We start from the raw sequence: 15,396 nt of genomic DNA, 5'->3' as shown, positions 1-15,396 counted from the left end.
GTTCGGCCCCTCTGGGCACCCAGCCTTTCCCCGCCCCACTCACCTGTGACCGGGGGGAGGCCCAGGAGCAGGCCAAGGAGGAGGGCAGCGAGGAGCGGACCGAGGCGGCAGGCAGGCATGGTGCTCGCCAGGGCGGGGTGCGGGAATGAGGCGCCGCCAGGAAGATTTAACTGGGTTCCTGGGGGGCGTGGGGTAGGGGCGGGGCTGAACCCTTGCGGGTAGAGGCCTCAGCACACAAGGCAGGCGGGCCGACTGCCACCTCCTGTCATTTCACAATCTCCCAGGATCAGGTGTCACTCTGGCCCCAGTGGGAACCAGGAACCTAAGCGGCTTCCTGGCCGGGTGCAGCTGGTCGCACCCGGACCCTTGTCCCCTCCCCCTCCCCACCTCCCTCTGGGCCCTGGGGGCAGGGCAGCAGGAGGCCAAGGGCTAGATCTAGGACTCCCGGGATCCCATTCCAAGACCCAGGGGTCTCCCTGTGATGCCCACTGTGGTAGGAGAGAGGAGGGCAGGACCCACTGGGAGAGACTGCAGATGAAGTGGCTGGACTCGGGGTCAGCAGGTCAGAGCCCGGATCTTGCTTTAGGGATCCCTGGTGGGGGTGTTGTGTAGTGATACACAGCACACAGAAGGAGCCATAGGAAAGCGTATTTACACATGAACCCACTGGACACGAGACACCGAGGCCAGAGAAGGTGGAACACCTGCTAAGGTCTGGAGCCATCAGGACCTGTGTTTCTCCCTCCCTCTCTTCCCCGTGCAGACACGCAGGCTCACTCACTCTGACTGTGCTCAGTGTCTCATGATGCCACGGATGGTCCCAGACACATGTGAACAGAGGGATATTATCATCGCCAGTAGTGCGTGCTAGATGAACGGTGCAGGAGGCCCTCCCAGCTCCCCAAGTCCCAAGCGAAGTTGCAGAGACAAGGTTTGATCCCAGGTCTCCATCTCTCCAAGTCTGTTTTTTTCCCGTCCATCATAAATGTATGATTTTGTGACACATCTAGGGCACACAGTTGCTGTAGAGAAAGTAATTAAAGGAGCTCTCAACAATGGCCTTCGGGTGACAGAGTCTGGTTTGATTCCCGTCTCTCCCACTTCCTAGCTGCGGGACCTTGAATGAATCTCTTCTCTGTTCTGAGCTGCCAAGTTGTCATCTCCAGAGATCTGTAAATGGGCCAAGATGGTGTCTCCTGTTAGTAAGGAGACTGATGAGTAGACATCGAGGTTTAACATGCAGGCTGGTAAATGCCAAAGCATGGTTACCCAGCAAGAAGTATCTTCAAACATCCCTCCTGATTCAAATCTGAGGTCAGTAAACCCCAGGAGGTCTTTGCTGCCCGAGGGTGGAAGGGGTGGAGAGCAGTGGCCATGGGGATGACAGAGGAGCAGGACTTGATGACAGAAGTATGTCCAGCCACTGTCCCCACAGATGGCCCGGGGAAAAGAGGCTGCGAATATCTCCCCCACTTCCCATGTCCAGCCTGGGGACTGGAGACAGGTCCTCGCTGGGAGGGGCCAGGGCTGTTTACTCTGAGCACAGAACAGTTAGCAGCCATGAGGCCGGAGCCAGGTAGGGGCTCAGCCCAGGGCGGCTCCTGGAACTCAGTCTAGGACATGCAGAGGACACGTTGATGGGCAGCTGGTTTTAGCCTGTGAATCCAGCTGCCTGCTGGACATTCAGCCTCGGGCACTGCTTCCCACAGCTTTCTTCTGGCACCTTGTCAGCTTGTCCTCTCCAGGAAACTGCCCGGCCTCACCCTTCTCCAGCCCTCTTGGGTTCTCCTGGGGACTGACTCTCTTGACAGGAATGGGGATTAGCCTGAGGCGAGCGGGATGGGGTGGGGCACACAAATAGAGGAGAAAGCTCCATGGGTCCGTGGCCCATGGCATGCCAAAGATGTTTAGCTTTTGTGATGCCAGCTTGTGCTCTAGGTGCGTTCGTACAGTTTGCTTCTACATACAATATAAAAAGGGCAGAGGCTTTAAAACCAAACACACTCAGATCCAAATCAGGGGTTGGCTACTTCCTATGTGACTTATAACAGCACCTCACTTTTCGGACCTATGTCTTCTTATTCCTTGAAACGGGTATCCTTGAAGGAATACCCTGGCTGTCCAGTGGTTAGGACTCCATGCTTTCACTGCTGAGGGCCCAGGTTCAATCCCCGGTTGAGGAACTAAGATCCTACAAACTGCAGAGTGAGGGCAAAAGAAGGAAGGTGGAACACATCACAAGAAGTGTTTTGTAGGATTATATTAAGAGTCAAAGGGAAAACTAAGGTCCAAAATTCAGCTTCTTTGTATACTGGTGCCGAATTGATTCTTGGAAACAGAGTTTTGGGCGAAGTAGAAAAGAACAGCTTTGTTACTTTGCCAGGCAAACGGCGCCACAGCAATCGAACACCCTCAAAAGCATGTGTCCCAACTTGGAGAAGATAGTGAGAAGTTTTACAGTGATTGTGCAAAGAGGACACGATCAGCTCATTGATAGTCTTCTGATGGGTTGGTGGTGACATAGCAGGAGTCAGCATCATCAACCTGCAGGTAGGTCCAATGGGTCTGGGGTCTACATGCTTGTGGGCAGATTACCGTCATTAATCCTTAACTTTTCCCACCTGGAAGGGGTTTCAATACCTGCAAAATAGCACAAAAATATTGTTGTATGTATCTGTTAATGGGGAAGCAGAACCTTGCCCCAAGGCTGTTCTTGACTATTTCTCCCTTGTCTCCTATCTCCTTCCTTCCCTAACTAACAATTGCTTGAATCTGCTGATTGGACCTTAGGGAAGGTCATGGAGGCTGAATGAAGGCTCTTTTCTATAATCAAAGAAATGCAAGACACAGAAAGGCCTTGTGCCCAGGAGCCCCATAGGGCCCTGCTCTGTATCAACAGCATAAACCAGAGGTTGCAAATCTGGATAGAATATTATATTGTGAGCCCACACAGTACCTTTTAAGAGTTTGAGTTAGTCGTCAAATTTAAGAGTGAGGAATTTCACATAAAAGTAAAATTCTAGTATCTTTCAGTAAAAGGAAATGATCTGGGAACACAGTAGCAACCGGCGACTAGAACACTGGGCCTCAAATCTGAGCAAGCATCAGGATCACATAGACCACTTGTTCAAACACAGATTTAACATCTCTGCCTCCAGGGTTTTGAATCAGTAGGACTGGGGAGAAGTCTGAGAATCTGCATCTAAGGCTTTCCTAGGGATGCTGGTGGTGCTGTTCAAGGGACCACACTGAAAGCCGTGGACTAAGCTAAGGGGGGCTGCTCTCTTCTCGGGAGGGGAGTGTTCTCTCCAGTTTCCATAATCCCCAGCATTCATTACTGTCCTCTTGCCTCCACCCCAACTCCAAATACTTCTGTCCTCATTACTCACCTGGCCTGGAGGGCATTTAAAAGTGTGGCTTGTTGGGTGAGCTCATCGTAAGTGTTCGGGGAAAAGGTAGCTTGTTTTTATTTAATAAGGTTGAAATGGGTGGTGATATGAGTCAGCTGCAGACTTGCCCACTCTAAGATGACTATAAACAAATGAACGTTAGATATCTGAGAAATTCCCAGGAAGGAACAGGGTACCTTTAACCATACAATGGCTCTTTGTCCTCTTGGACCCATTCAAACTTCCTAACTCAGGAAACCTCTCTTTCTGAGTGCATTGGCTATTTTGCTGTTTTGTCACCTAGCATCCCTTTGTCCTTTTACTGATAACACTAGCCTGATTTTGGACTTGCCTGGTGGTACAGTGGATAAGAATCTGCCTGCCAATGCAGGGGTCATGGGTTCCATCCCTGGTCCGGGAAGATTCCACATGCCATGGGGCTACTGAAGCCCTCCTGTACTAGGGCCTGTGAACCACAATTACTGAGCCTGTGCCTCACAACAAGAGAGGCCCTGCGATGGGAAGCCTGTGCAATGCAACGAAGAGTAACCCCATCTCACCGCAACTAGAGAAAGACTGAGAGCAGCAACCAAGACCTAGAGCAACCAAAAATAAACAAAGAAATAAATAATTTAAAAAAAGGTAGCCTGATTTTTGTTTGAGAGAACGATCCTTCTTCCACCCCAGGTGGGCCAGGCAGGTTGAGGGGCTTACCAATCAGAGTTCTTGATTTTACTCCCAGACCAAGAGTGGCCAAACAGATTCTCTCCTTGGAATTTTAATGTTGACCAATGAATGCTTCCCTGGTGGTTAAGAGGGTAAAGAATCTGCCTGCAATGCTGGAGACATTTGCTCTATCCCTGAGTCAGGAAGATCCCCTGCAGAAGGGACTGGCTACCCACTCCAGTATTCTTGCCTGGAGAATTCTTTTTTTTTTTTTTAATTTTGTTTTATTTTTTAACTTCACAATATTGTATTGGTTTTGCCATATATCAACATGAATCCGCCACAGGTATACACGTGTTCCCCATCCTGAACCCTCCTCCCTCCTCCCTCCCTGTACCATCCCTCTGGGTCGTCCCAGTGCACCAGCCCCAAGCGTCCAGTATTGTGCATCGAACCTGGACTGGCGACTCATTTCATATATGATATTATACATGTTTCAATGCCATTCTCCCAAATCATCCCACCCTCTCCCTCTCCCACAGAGTCCAAAAGACTGTTCTATACATCAGTGTCTCTTTTGCTGTCTTGTATACAGGGTTATTGTTACCATCTTTCTAAATTCCATATATATGCATTAGTATACTGTATTGGTGTTTTTCTTCCTGGCTTACTTCGCTCTGTATAATAGACTCCGTTTCATCCACCTCATTAGAACTGATTCAAATGTATTCTTTTTAATGGCTGAGTAATACTCCATTGTGTATATATACCACAGCTTTCTTATCCATTCATCTAGGTTGCTTCCATGTCCTGGCTATTATAAACATTTCTAAATAGACATTTATCCAAAGAAGACATACAGATGGCTAACAAACACATGAAAAGATGCTCAACATCACTCATTATCAGAGAAATGCAAATCAAAACCACTATGAGGTACCATTTCACGCCAGTCAGAATGGCTGCGATCCAAAAGTCTACAAGCAGTAAATGCTGGAGAGGGTGTGGAAAAAAGGGAACCCTTTTACACTGTTGGTGGGAATGCAAACTAGTACAGCCACTATGGAGAACAGTGTGGAGATAACTTAAAAAACTGGAAATAGAACTGCCTTATGACCCAGCAATCCCACTGCTGGGCATACACACCGAGGAAACCAGAATTGAAAGAGACACGTGTACCCCAATGTTCATTGCCTGGAGAATTCTATGGACAGAGGAGCCTGGTGGCTTACAGTCCCCACCGTCACAAAGAATCAGACATGACTGAGTGACTAACACTTTCACTTCTTAATGAAAGACAAAAATCCTGAAAATGTATGGTATTCATTCAAAAGCAGCCTGAGAAGACCTTGATTCTCTTGTTTCCCATCCTTTCCAAGCAGAATTCTTTTTAGCATTTCCTTCCGTTCCAAGACTGAATTACATCAGCTAGTGCTGTTGGTTGCCAGCCGAAGAATCCAATGGGATGTAACTTAAGGGTACAGTCAGGAAGACAGAATAGATGCCCTCTATATCCCCACACCATTCTCACCAATTCCTTCTCTTCTTCCAGTAGCCAGAGTCAGTTTCTGTTGCTCACAACCAGGGAGATTTTATGCCTTTACTGGTCACCAGCAAGTTCCTCATGTCCAAATCCAATGGCCTTTTCTCAGGCCTCAGTCCAGTTCAGTTGTCGCTCAGTCACGTCCGACTCTTTTGTGACCCCATGGATTGCAGCACGCCAGGCCTCCCTGTACATCACCAACTCCCGGAGTTTACTCAAACTCATGTCCTTTAAGTTGGTGATGCCATCCAACCATCTCATCCTCTGTTGTCCCCTTTTCCTCCCACCTTCAATCTTTCCCAGCATCAGGATCTTTTCAAATAAGTCAGTTCTTCACATCAGGTGGTTAAAGTATTGGAGTTTCAACTTCAGCATCAGTCCTTCCAATAAATGTTCAGGACTGATCTCCTTTAGGATGTACTGGTTGGATCTCCTTGCAGTCCAAGGGACTCTCAAGAGTCTTCTCCAACACCACAGTTCAAAAGCATCAATTCTTCAACTCTCAGCTTTCTTTATAGTCCAACTCTCACATCCATACATGACCACTGGAAAAACCATAGTTTTGACTAGATGGGCCTTTATTGGCAAAGTACTGTCTCTGATTTTTAATATGCTGTCTAAGTTGGTCAGCCCTCATCCTCCTCTAACTCACAGGTAAGGTCTTCATGGCATAAATGCAAACCAAATTCTTTATAAAAAAATTTGTTTCTATATCATCTAATTGAAAAAATTATGAACAGCAGAGATTCCTTATTTCAAAACTTTGAGTCCTGTCTTGTGAATCTCCAAGGCTTTAGCCTCACAGCTTTCAAACTTCTTTTAGAGGGCAGTCTTTGAAGTCAGAGAATCTTGAGTTCAAATCGCACTCTTGCCATTAGTGATTATGTGACCTTGGAGAAGAGGTTAATCCCAGCTCCATCATTTCCTAGCTAGGTGACCGTGGCAACATTATTTAATCCTTCAAAGCTTCAGTTTCTTCATTTATAACATGAAATAGTATTTCTAGCCTCATAAAGTCAACTTGGATTAGGATATAATTTTTTTTTTAAAGCAACCAAGATAGAGCTCACATGTGATTAATGTCAAAATGTGGTTGTCAAACATTTTTTGATTAATGTCAAAATGTTGTCCAAGGGCTGTTGTCAAAATGCCCTGTAGATACTCTGAGCTCTGTCTACCTGGCCCTGCTTCATCCCAGCGACTCCAGGGATGTTGTCTACCTTTGTGCTCTGACAGGTCAGTCCTGGACCAAAGACACTTTGTGCCCACACCCTTGACAGTTCGTGGGGCCTGAAGGTATTTTGTCTCTGCCTGGAAAAGTCAGGTGTTATATTTAATTTCTCTGCCTCAGGGAGAGAAGCTGTAACAGACACTCCCAGATACCTGCCCAACAGCCTTTTCTCTTTCTTCCTTCCCAAGAAAGAAACCTGATGTTATGGGTGGCAACAAATTCTTTCCTAAAAATAGCCATTGAATGTATATGTGAGAAATCTGTCAGTGTCAAGCTATCTACATGCTCTTTGGATGGAGACCGTTAATAAATGTTTAGCACTTTAAGAGTAAAACTAAGTAAGAATCCCAGGGATGGAGCCTGATGGGCTGCTGTCTATGGGGTCGCACAGAGTCGGACACGACTAAAGTGACTTAGCAGTAAGAATCAAACTTGAAATTCTAGAAAACTGACATATAATTTCAATGAAACCTGATAATTAGTCAATAAAGAGCATATATGAAAACGCAGACTTAAAAGAAACATAATCCAGTATGTAAAGTAGTTGAAAGAAAAAAAAGGAAAGAAATATGAAAGAAAGAACCTTCTTCTTTCTCCTTTCAACATCCTTCCCAGGGTTTATCTAATCTCATCCTCTGTACAGTCACGAGAGGGGAGATGTCATCACGCCCACGTTATAGAGGAGGAAACTGAGGCTGATTTGCACAACACAGGACAGGCAGGGGCAGAATGCACACACAGCCAGTGTGCACTCCAGGAATTCGTGTGGCTGCTTCGTAGAATTGTGTAAGGGAGGAGAATCCATCTAAAGCAGACTTTTGCAGTGGTTGTTCTTCATCTCCATCATTACATGGTACCAGGCACCACCCTCCCTTGTAAGTGGACCCGCCTCCAGGGTCACGTGGGAAGGCAAGAGCAGAGCCGTATTCTCCCTGTTACTGTGATTGCGCACCCTCCCGGGTCCATATAACCACTCCTCCTAACACCATTTTCCATTAGGTGAATAATCTCAGATCTCCATCTCCAGCATGGACCTCTCTTCCCTCTTTTTTTTTTTTTTTTTGCCACATCGTGTGGCTTGTGGGATCTTAGACCCCTGACCAGGGATGGAAGCTGTGCCCCCTGCATTGGAAACATCAAGTCCTACACTGGACTGCCAGGGAATTCCCCCTCTCTTTATTCTTGGTGTGTTACATTTTCTCATTGTTGGCTAGTGACTTTTTAAAAATGAAATCAGACCATGATATTTCCCTGGTTCACATCTTCTCGAGGCTTCCCACTGCACCTGGAATTACAACCTAGATGCCCTAACATCACCTCTGAGCAAATCCCCGCCTACTTCTCCCATAGTTTCCCTTGCTGCACAGACCTTTCTGTTCCCCACCTCAGGGAACTTGTTCCTGCCCTGGGGCCTTTCCAGTCACCCTTCCTTCCATATTTACAACCATCTGCCTAAAATTGCTGTGATTTGCTTTGCCCTGATTCTGCATGATTTTCTGCCTGACAGTGATCTCTTTGTGAAATGTATCTTGTTCATCATCACTGACTGTATCCACCAACTACAATGTCAGTTCTGGCAGAGCAGGGAGCTGTGAGCTGTTCTCCGCTGTGATCCAGAGCCTAGGACAGTGCCTGGCACGCATAGCAGGCACTGAGATAGGACACGGTTATTCCTTCCTGGCTGCAGGCAATGTTGTAAGGTCTTTACAAAGATTCATCCCCTTGGTGTCACTATCGACCAAAGAAGTAGGTTCTGTTATGGCTCCCATTGTGCAGAGGATCAGATGATGACAGAAGTGAGCTGACTACACAGCTAGAAAGTTGGCAGAGCCAGAGGTTGAAGTCATAGGGTCTGGTCTGAGCTTTTGATCACCCTGTATTCTATCCCTAACCAGCATTTTCTGATCAAGTGGTTGGATGAATCAATGTCTACTCAATATCTTCCCATGAATGTTCTACAGGTGCCATGGACTCAACATTGGCCAAGATGAACTCTTTGTCCTTCCCCCAGACTCGCTCCCCCTCCCTTCTCCCAGGTACCTGACTGCTTTCAATGCTTCTTCCCTTTCCTCACTCCGAGCAGTCTCCTAGAAAAGCCTATTGCTTGTCGCTCCTTGCTGTCTCCTCTGTAGCCACTGCTCTCTGCTGCATCCAGGCCACTCCCATCTCCACTCTGGACAGTTGTCACTGAAACACGAGGGAAGGGGCAGAATGACATAGCCATATGTCATTTTGAAAGAATGACATAGCCATAGGACATGACAAAAGCCAGTTAGAATCAACTAGGACCAGCATGGCAGAAGATTCTACTTCCAGGAGACCTTGAGCCTCACTATATGCTCGTTGTAACACATTAGCTAAATGACACAGCCCCGAGACAGTTCTGAGGCCAACCATCAAAGGTCAAAAAGTGGATACTGCTAGTGCTACCGCTAAGTCGATTCAGTCGTGTCCGACTCTGTGCGACCCCGTGGACTGCAGCCCACCAGGCTTCTCCGTCCATGGGATTCTCCAGGCAAGAACACCAGAGTGGGTTGCCATTTCCTTCTCCAATGCATGAAACTGAAAAGTGAAAGTGAAGTCGCTCAGTCATGTCTGACTCTTTGCTACCCCATAGACTGCAGCCTACCAGGCTCCTCCATCCATGGGATTTTCCAGGCAACAGTACTGGAGTGGGGTACCATTGCCTTCTCCCAATTTCTGGAAATCTCCACCCCTTCCCCAAAATAGTTGGAATAATCCTCCCACTTGTTAGCCTATGAAATTACCCAGCCCATGAAGAGCAACCATCCCGTATTTTGGGCCCCTCATCTTCGGAGATGGCCCACCCTGTGTCAGTGGAATGTGTTTCTTCCAAGACCATTCTCATCTGCTGATATGGACCACATTCTGTCTATGGAATGTATATCTCTCTAAATAAATAAATTCACTTCTTAATCACGTTATCTCTCAGTGAATTATTTATGCAACGAGACTTAAAGAAGCTGAGCTTCATTAAGGTCCCAGAACAGGTGTGTGACCTCAGTTAAAAGACCATGGTTCAAGTTCCAGCCTGGGTTGTATGGTTTCATCGTGACCCCCCTGCCTTGGTGCCCACCTCCCCTGCCCTTCTCTCCATCCTCTGCCAGGTTCTTCTAAGCTGAACAGGTCCTTCTTCTGACCTCAGATAAAGCCCCAAACTCTTAACTCATCTCACAAGTTTCCTCAAGTCTGGCTCCCACTTCTATGCCCAGTGCTACCTCGTCCCATCCTCCCACTCATTCTCACATACCTCCTCCTCCATCTTTTGCTTTTTCATCTGCCAAGAACCCTTTCCTCACCTTCTGCTCAGGGACTCTAGCTCATCTCTCAGGTCTCAACTGAAAGTTCACTTCCTCAGGGCATCCCTCCATCCAACTCCCATCACCTCCATTCTCCTATGAACTCTCCCTTCACACCCTGTGCATTGTATTCCTTAGCAATCACTTGTTCAATATCTCACGGAATTTTCTGCTAGAAAATGGACTATAACAGAGCAGAGACCATGTCTTTCCTGTGTACATCACAGCTGAGTAAATATTTTTTTAAATAATTATTCATATTAACTGCTGACTTATAAACCCACTTTATGCACACACACACACACACACACAGGTACCCAAAGAGTTGAATTTTCCCTCCTAATAGTAGAGAGGGTTTGTTTGGATCCAGGAGGCAGCCACTGTGGGCAGAGAGTGCCTTCCTTAAAGAGCAGTTCCTAATGGCTGGTTCCTTGGGGCTTTAATTGAAAGGAGAACCAGCAGAAAGTCAAAAGTTTCTCCCTATATTTTTGAGAGACCAGAGGGTCAAATAGTTTTGCATGGGATGGGCGTGAGAGTGGATACGGGTGAGACCTATTACAGAACCCAGAGGGAATTAGATTCAGTGTGAAGAAGAACGGGACAAATTTGGAAGAGGACTTTGACATTCCTTAAACAATGGGGAAATTCCTGATAGTGGACTTCAAGAAGGTGATGCTACCAAAGAAAAATGCTCTTTGTTCCTTTCTTTAATGCAGTTGATAGCACACTTAAAAAGCAGTCAGGAGCCAAAAAACCCCTAAAACTAGATATTGTTGTTTAGTGGCTAAGTTGTGTCCGACTCTCTGCGGCCCTGTGGACTGTAGCCCACTGGGCTCCTCGGTCCATGAGATTTCCCAGGCAAGAATACTGCAGTGGGTTGCCATCTCCTTCTCCTGGGGATCTTCCTGACCCAGGGATTGAACCTGTGTCTTCTCCATTGGAAGGTGGATTCTTTACCACCGAGCCACCAGGGAAGCCCAAAACTCTATGTGTTTCTAGCCAACTTGTTTTGGTCTGTGGTGTTCAAAGCACTTCAGCATTGTAATCTGTTAGTCCTCAAAAATACCCAAAGAAGAGGATTTCTTTCTTCTTCTATTAAAAAAAAATTTATTTATTTATTTGGCTGCACCAGGTCTTAGTTGCACCGTGTGGGATCTTCAGTCTTTCTTGAGGCATGCAAGATCTTTAATTTTGGCATGTGAACTCTTGGTTGGGCATGTGGGATCTGGTTCCCTGACCAGGGATCGAACTTGGGCCCCCTATACTGGGAGTGTGCAGTCCCAGCCACTAGACTCCCAGGCAAGTCAGAGGAATGGATTTCCTAAGGCAGGTGCAATCACCCTATTTTTCATAGAAAGAAACTGTGGTTCAGAATGGTGAAGGGACTTGTCCAAGGTCATACAGCAATACCCAGAGCTACTGAAGTCAGTCTCTTCTATTTAGAGCCAAGTACTTTTCCATTATACTGCTGTGAATTAATATTTATTAATTATAATTAAATAACTTATCTATTGGGCTTCTCAGATGGCTCAGAGGTAAGGAATCCACATGCCAATGCAGGAGCCGCAGGAGACTCAGGTTTGATCTCTGGGTCAGGAAAATTCCCTGCAGGAGGAAGTGGCAACCAACTCCAGTATTCTGGCCTGGAGAATCCCATGGACAGAGGAGCCTGGTGACGTACAGTACATGGTGTCACAAAAAGTCGGACACCACTGAATGAGTACGCACACACACAACTTCTTTATTAATAGTATTGCTTAATATTATTTCTATTACTCTTTTTGGAGCTGCCATTCATTGAGGGGTACTCTGCCAGGCACTTATCCAAGCATTTTACTAATATCGTATCCTTAATTCTCACCTTAATTCTATGAGAAGTTATGAGAAAGAGAAAAGCAGCCCCTGAAGTCTGAAAGCCGACTTGGCACTCACAGTTGGCTTTATGTTCTCTTGCTGAAGATAAGTATTTCACAGAATTTTCACGTCAGTCAAGACCATTTTGTCTTCATGATGCATCAACACAATGACAGGACACGCTGTAGTCGAGGTTGAACACAGGCAAAACAAGCTAAATTATCCCGTTATCCTGCCTCTAATGAGTGGTGTTGATGCTGCGTTACCAAGTACAGCTCTAAGCTCTATCTAGTCTTCCCTTCTTAAAGATTAAGACAGTCAATCAGAGAACTGCTCATTTCCCAACAGCATCCAGTTCAGAGCAAAGCCAGCTTCCTCAATCCTGAAGCTAACCATACCACATCCTGTAAAGTTCTTTTTAACATCTTATTGGAAAGCCACATCGTTCCTCAAGGGAGGTGTTCTGTGAGGTGCTGCTGTGAGTAATAAACCCAACTTGTTCAGCTAGGAACAGGAGTGTTCCTAGTGGTCTATGGCTGAAAACATGAACAAGTACAAGCATTATCCTTATTTTATAATTAAAGAAAGTAAAACTCAGAGATTTGAGGAATAGTCCCAGACTATAAGGTAGTGAGTAACAGAATCACAGAAGACTAACCAAAATGATCACATGGATCACAGTCTTGTGTAACTCAATGAAGCTATGAGCCATGCCGTGTGGGGCCACCCAAGATGGAAGGGTCTTGTTCTCTCTTTTCTTTTATTTAATTATCTGTAGTATTTAGAGCCTCGATGCCTCAGTTACTTCATCTGTAGTGAGGCAGTTAAGCTCTGCTCTCCGAAGACCCATCCATCATACGTTTTCTCAGAGACAGGAGCATAAAAAATGTCAAAATGGTTCTACCTGGGAGAGCAGGGCTCTCCCTTTGACTGGGGACAGTGGGCTCTGAACATATTCCCATAATGCTATGCAGCTGAGAAGATCAAATAATGAACCTGAAGTATGATGTGTCCTGGGCAATACCTCCATGAGCCTTGGAGTCCTGCCCCCATCTACGTCCTACCCCTTCCTCTTTTTAAATAATATTTATTATTTATTTTTGGCTGCTTTGGGTCTTAGTTGTGGCATGCTCTGTATGGTGAGGCTCAGGCTCAGTTGCCCTGCAGCATATGGTATCTTAGTTCCCTGATCAGGGATGGAATCCAGGTCCCCTGCATTGAAAGGCAGATTCTTAACCACTGGGCCACCAGGGAAGTCTCCTACCCTCTCCTCTCAGTCACCCTCATTTAGCTCACAGTCTCTGATTATCATTGCTCTTGACCTACTAGGGAAAGCAAAACAGGAGGGTGATCTGGGTGCTGACCATTCTCTTATTCTTACACCAACTTCCCTCTTCCAGTTCAATGAATGAGGGTGGCAACCATCCTATCAGCCTCTGCATAAACTGTTGGAAGCTGAACCAAAGGGATGTCCACATCTTTGAGGCCTGAGAATCTGAAAGCTGGCAGAGGGGATTTAGCAAATGTTGCAAGAGAACCTAAAAGACACTTTGGGAGAGATGGGGGTACTTCCCTGATTGCCATCTCCCAGTGTCTCTAGGAATGTCTTAGGACAAAGACAGCGGAATTGGTCCATAGGTTTCTTAGGAGCAGAGTAAGGACCAATGTGAAAGTCAGGGCCAGACGGGAGGGGGACTCTTACTGGTTCATTAGGACAAAAGACTTTGTACGGATGAAAGCTGCCAGCTGGCACCTGCTGCCCAAGGAAGTGTGCTCCCCGTAGAAGGAGGTATAAAAACTGAGGCTGGTTGAGTATCTGACAGCTAAATAGCCCACCATTTAATTTTTAAGATGACTTCTTCAATTTTGCATCCACCACCAAATCCTTCATTCCAACATCCACTCACCTATGTCACTCAGCTCTGATGGGTCTGTTTCTTAGAGACGCTAAAGGCAGCTGCCTCACTCCCCCAGGAGCAGGGATTAGCAGGAGGAAGCTGGTAACTCAAGCTTTGGGACAAGGGCTCTCACACAGATGAGGTGTTTCCCTCACATCTAGGTATCTCCTCTTCCTTTGTCTCTTCTGAGGGGACTCCCAGATCCGTCTGTATTCAGGGTTGAGTGGACTTTGATGAACAGGTGGGGTCTCCCTTGTGATGCTCAAAGGCTACGTGGAAACTGATATAGACTCCAACTTGGGAACTGGATGCAAGTTGAATCTTGGCGCTCAGCTCCATGTCTTTGTCTTCCCTCTTCTCTCCACCTGGTAGAATCCAGTTCACCCTTCCACACTCAGCTCAAACCTTGCCTCTTCTGGGAGGCTGGCCTTGACCTCTTCAGGTGACAGCTACGGCTCCTCTTCAGCTCCCACAGCATGCATGTTTCTGAAATTGTGTCTGCCTTCCAGGCTGGGTAGGGAGTTCTTTGCAGGTAAAGCCAGTCCTGGTTTAGAGGTGTCCAAAGTGGGGTGCACCGTGGGACAGGAGAAAACATCTACAAACTTCTGCTTATTTTTCTCTAGCCTGTGCTGTGCTGTGCTTAGTCACTCAGTCGTGTCCGACTCTTTGCGACCCCATGAATCGCAGCACGCCAGGCCTCCCTGTCCATCACCAACTGGAGTCCACCCAAACCCATGTCCATCGAGTCAATGATGCCATCCAACCATTTCATCCTCTGTCGTCCCCTTCTCCTCCTGCCCTCAATCTTTCCTAGCATGAGGATCTTTTCCAATGAGTCAGCTCTTCACATTAGGTGACCAAAGTATTGGAGTTTCAGCTTCAACATCAGTCCTTCCAATGCTCAGGACTGATCTCCTTTAGGATGGACTGGTTGGATCTCCTTGCAGTCCAAGAGACTCTCAAGAGTCTTCTCCAACACCACAGTTCAAAGCATCAATTCTTTGGCGCTCAGCTTTCTTTGTAGTCCAGCTCTCACATCCATACATGACCACTGGAAAAACCATAGCCTTGACTAGATGGACCTTTGTTGGCAAAGCAATGTCTCTGCTTTTTAATATGTTGTCTAGGTTGGTCATAACTTTCCTTCCAAGGAGTAAGCGTCTTTGAATTTCATGGCTGCAATCACCATCTGCAGTGATTTTGGAGCCCAGAAAAATAAAGTCAGCCACTGTTTCCACTGTTTCCTCATCTATTTGCCATGAAGTGATGGGACTGGATGCCATGATCTTCGTTTTCTGAATGTTGAGCTTTAAGCCAACTTTTTTACTCCCCTCTTTCACTTTCATCAAGAGGCTCTTTAGTACTTCTTCACTTTCTGTCATAAGGGTGGTGTCATCTGCATATCTGAGGTTATTGATATTTCTCCCGGCAATCTTGATTCCAGCTTGTGCTTCTTTCAGCCCAGCGTTTCTCATGATGTTCTCTGCGTATAAGT

At 46.5% G+C, this 15,396-nt stretch overlaps 2 protein-coding genes across 2 annotated transcripts in view; both read right to left on the bottom strand.

Moving 5' to 3' along the window:
• The window catches only part of WFDC2 (WAP four-disulfide core domain 2), a 7,274-nt gene extending 6,984 nt beyond the window's left edge, over nucleotides 1–290 (bottom strand). The window contains exon 1 of the mRNA XM_010835018.1: nucleotides 44–290. Within this exon, the coding sequence (XP_010833320.1) occupies nucleotides 44–119 (76 nt within the window). The 5' untranslated portion in view covers nucleotides 120–290. The remainder of the gene's footprint in view (nucleotides 1–43) is intronic.
• An 8,589-nt stretch (nucleotides 291–8,879) lies between these two features.
• LOC104985091 (pancreatic trypsin inhibitor-like) overlaps nucleotides 8,880–15,396 on the bottom strand; it is a 21,241-nt gene continuing 14,724 nt past the window's right edge. The window contains exon 3 of the mRNA XM_010835103.1: nucleotides 8,880–9,016. Coding sequence (XP_010833405.1) covers nucleotides 8,880–9,016 — 137 coding nt within the window. The remainder of the gene's footprint in view (nucleotides 9,017–15,396) is intronic.

Source organism: Bison bison, unplaced genomic scaffold (assembly GCF_000754665.1).
Source record: "Bison bison bison isolate TAMUID 2011002044 unplaced genomic scaffold, Bison_UMD1.0 scf7180017864038, whole genome shotgun sequence".
NCBI lineage: Eukaryota > Metazoa > Chordata > Mammalia > Artiodactyla > Bovidae > Bison > Bison bison.
Note: the sequence above shows the minus strand (reverse complement) of the source record. Positions and strands in the feature narration are given on the sequence as shown.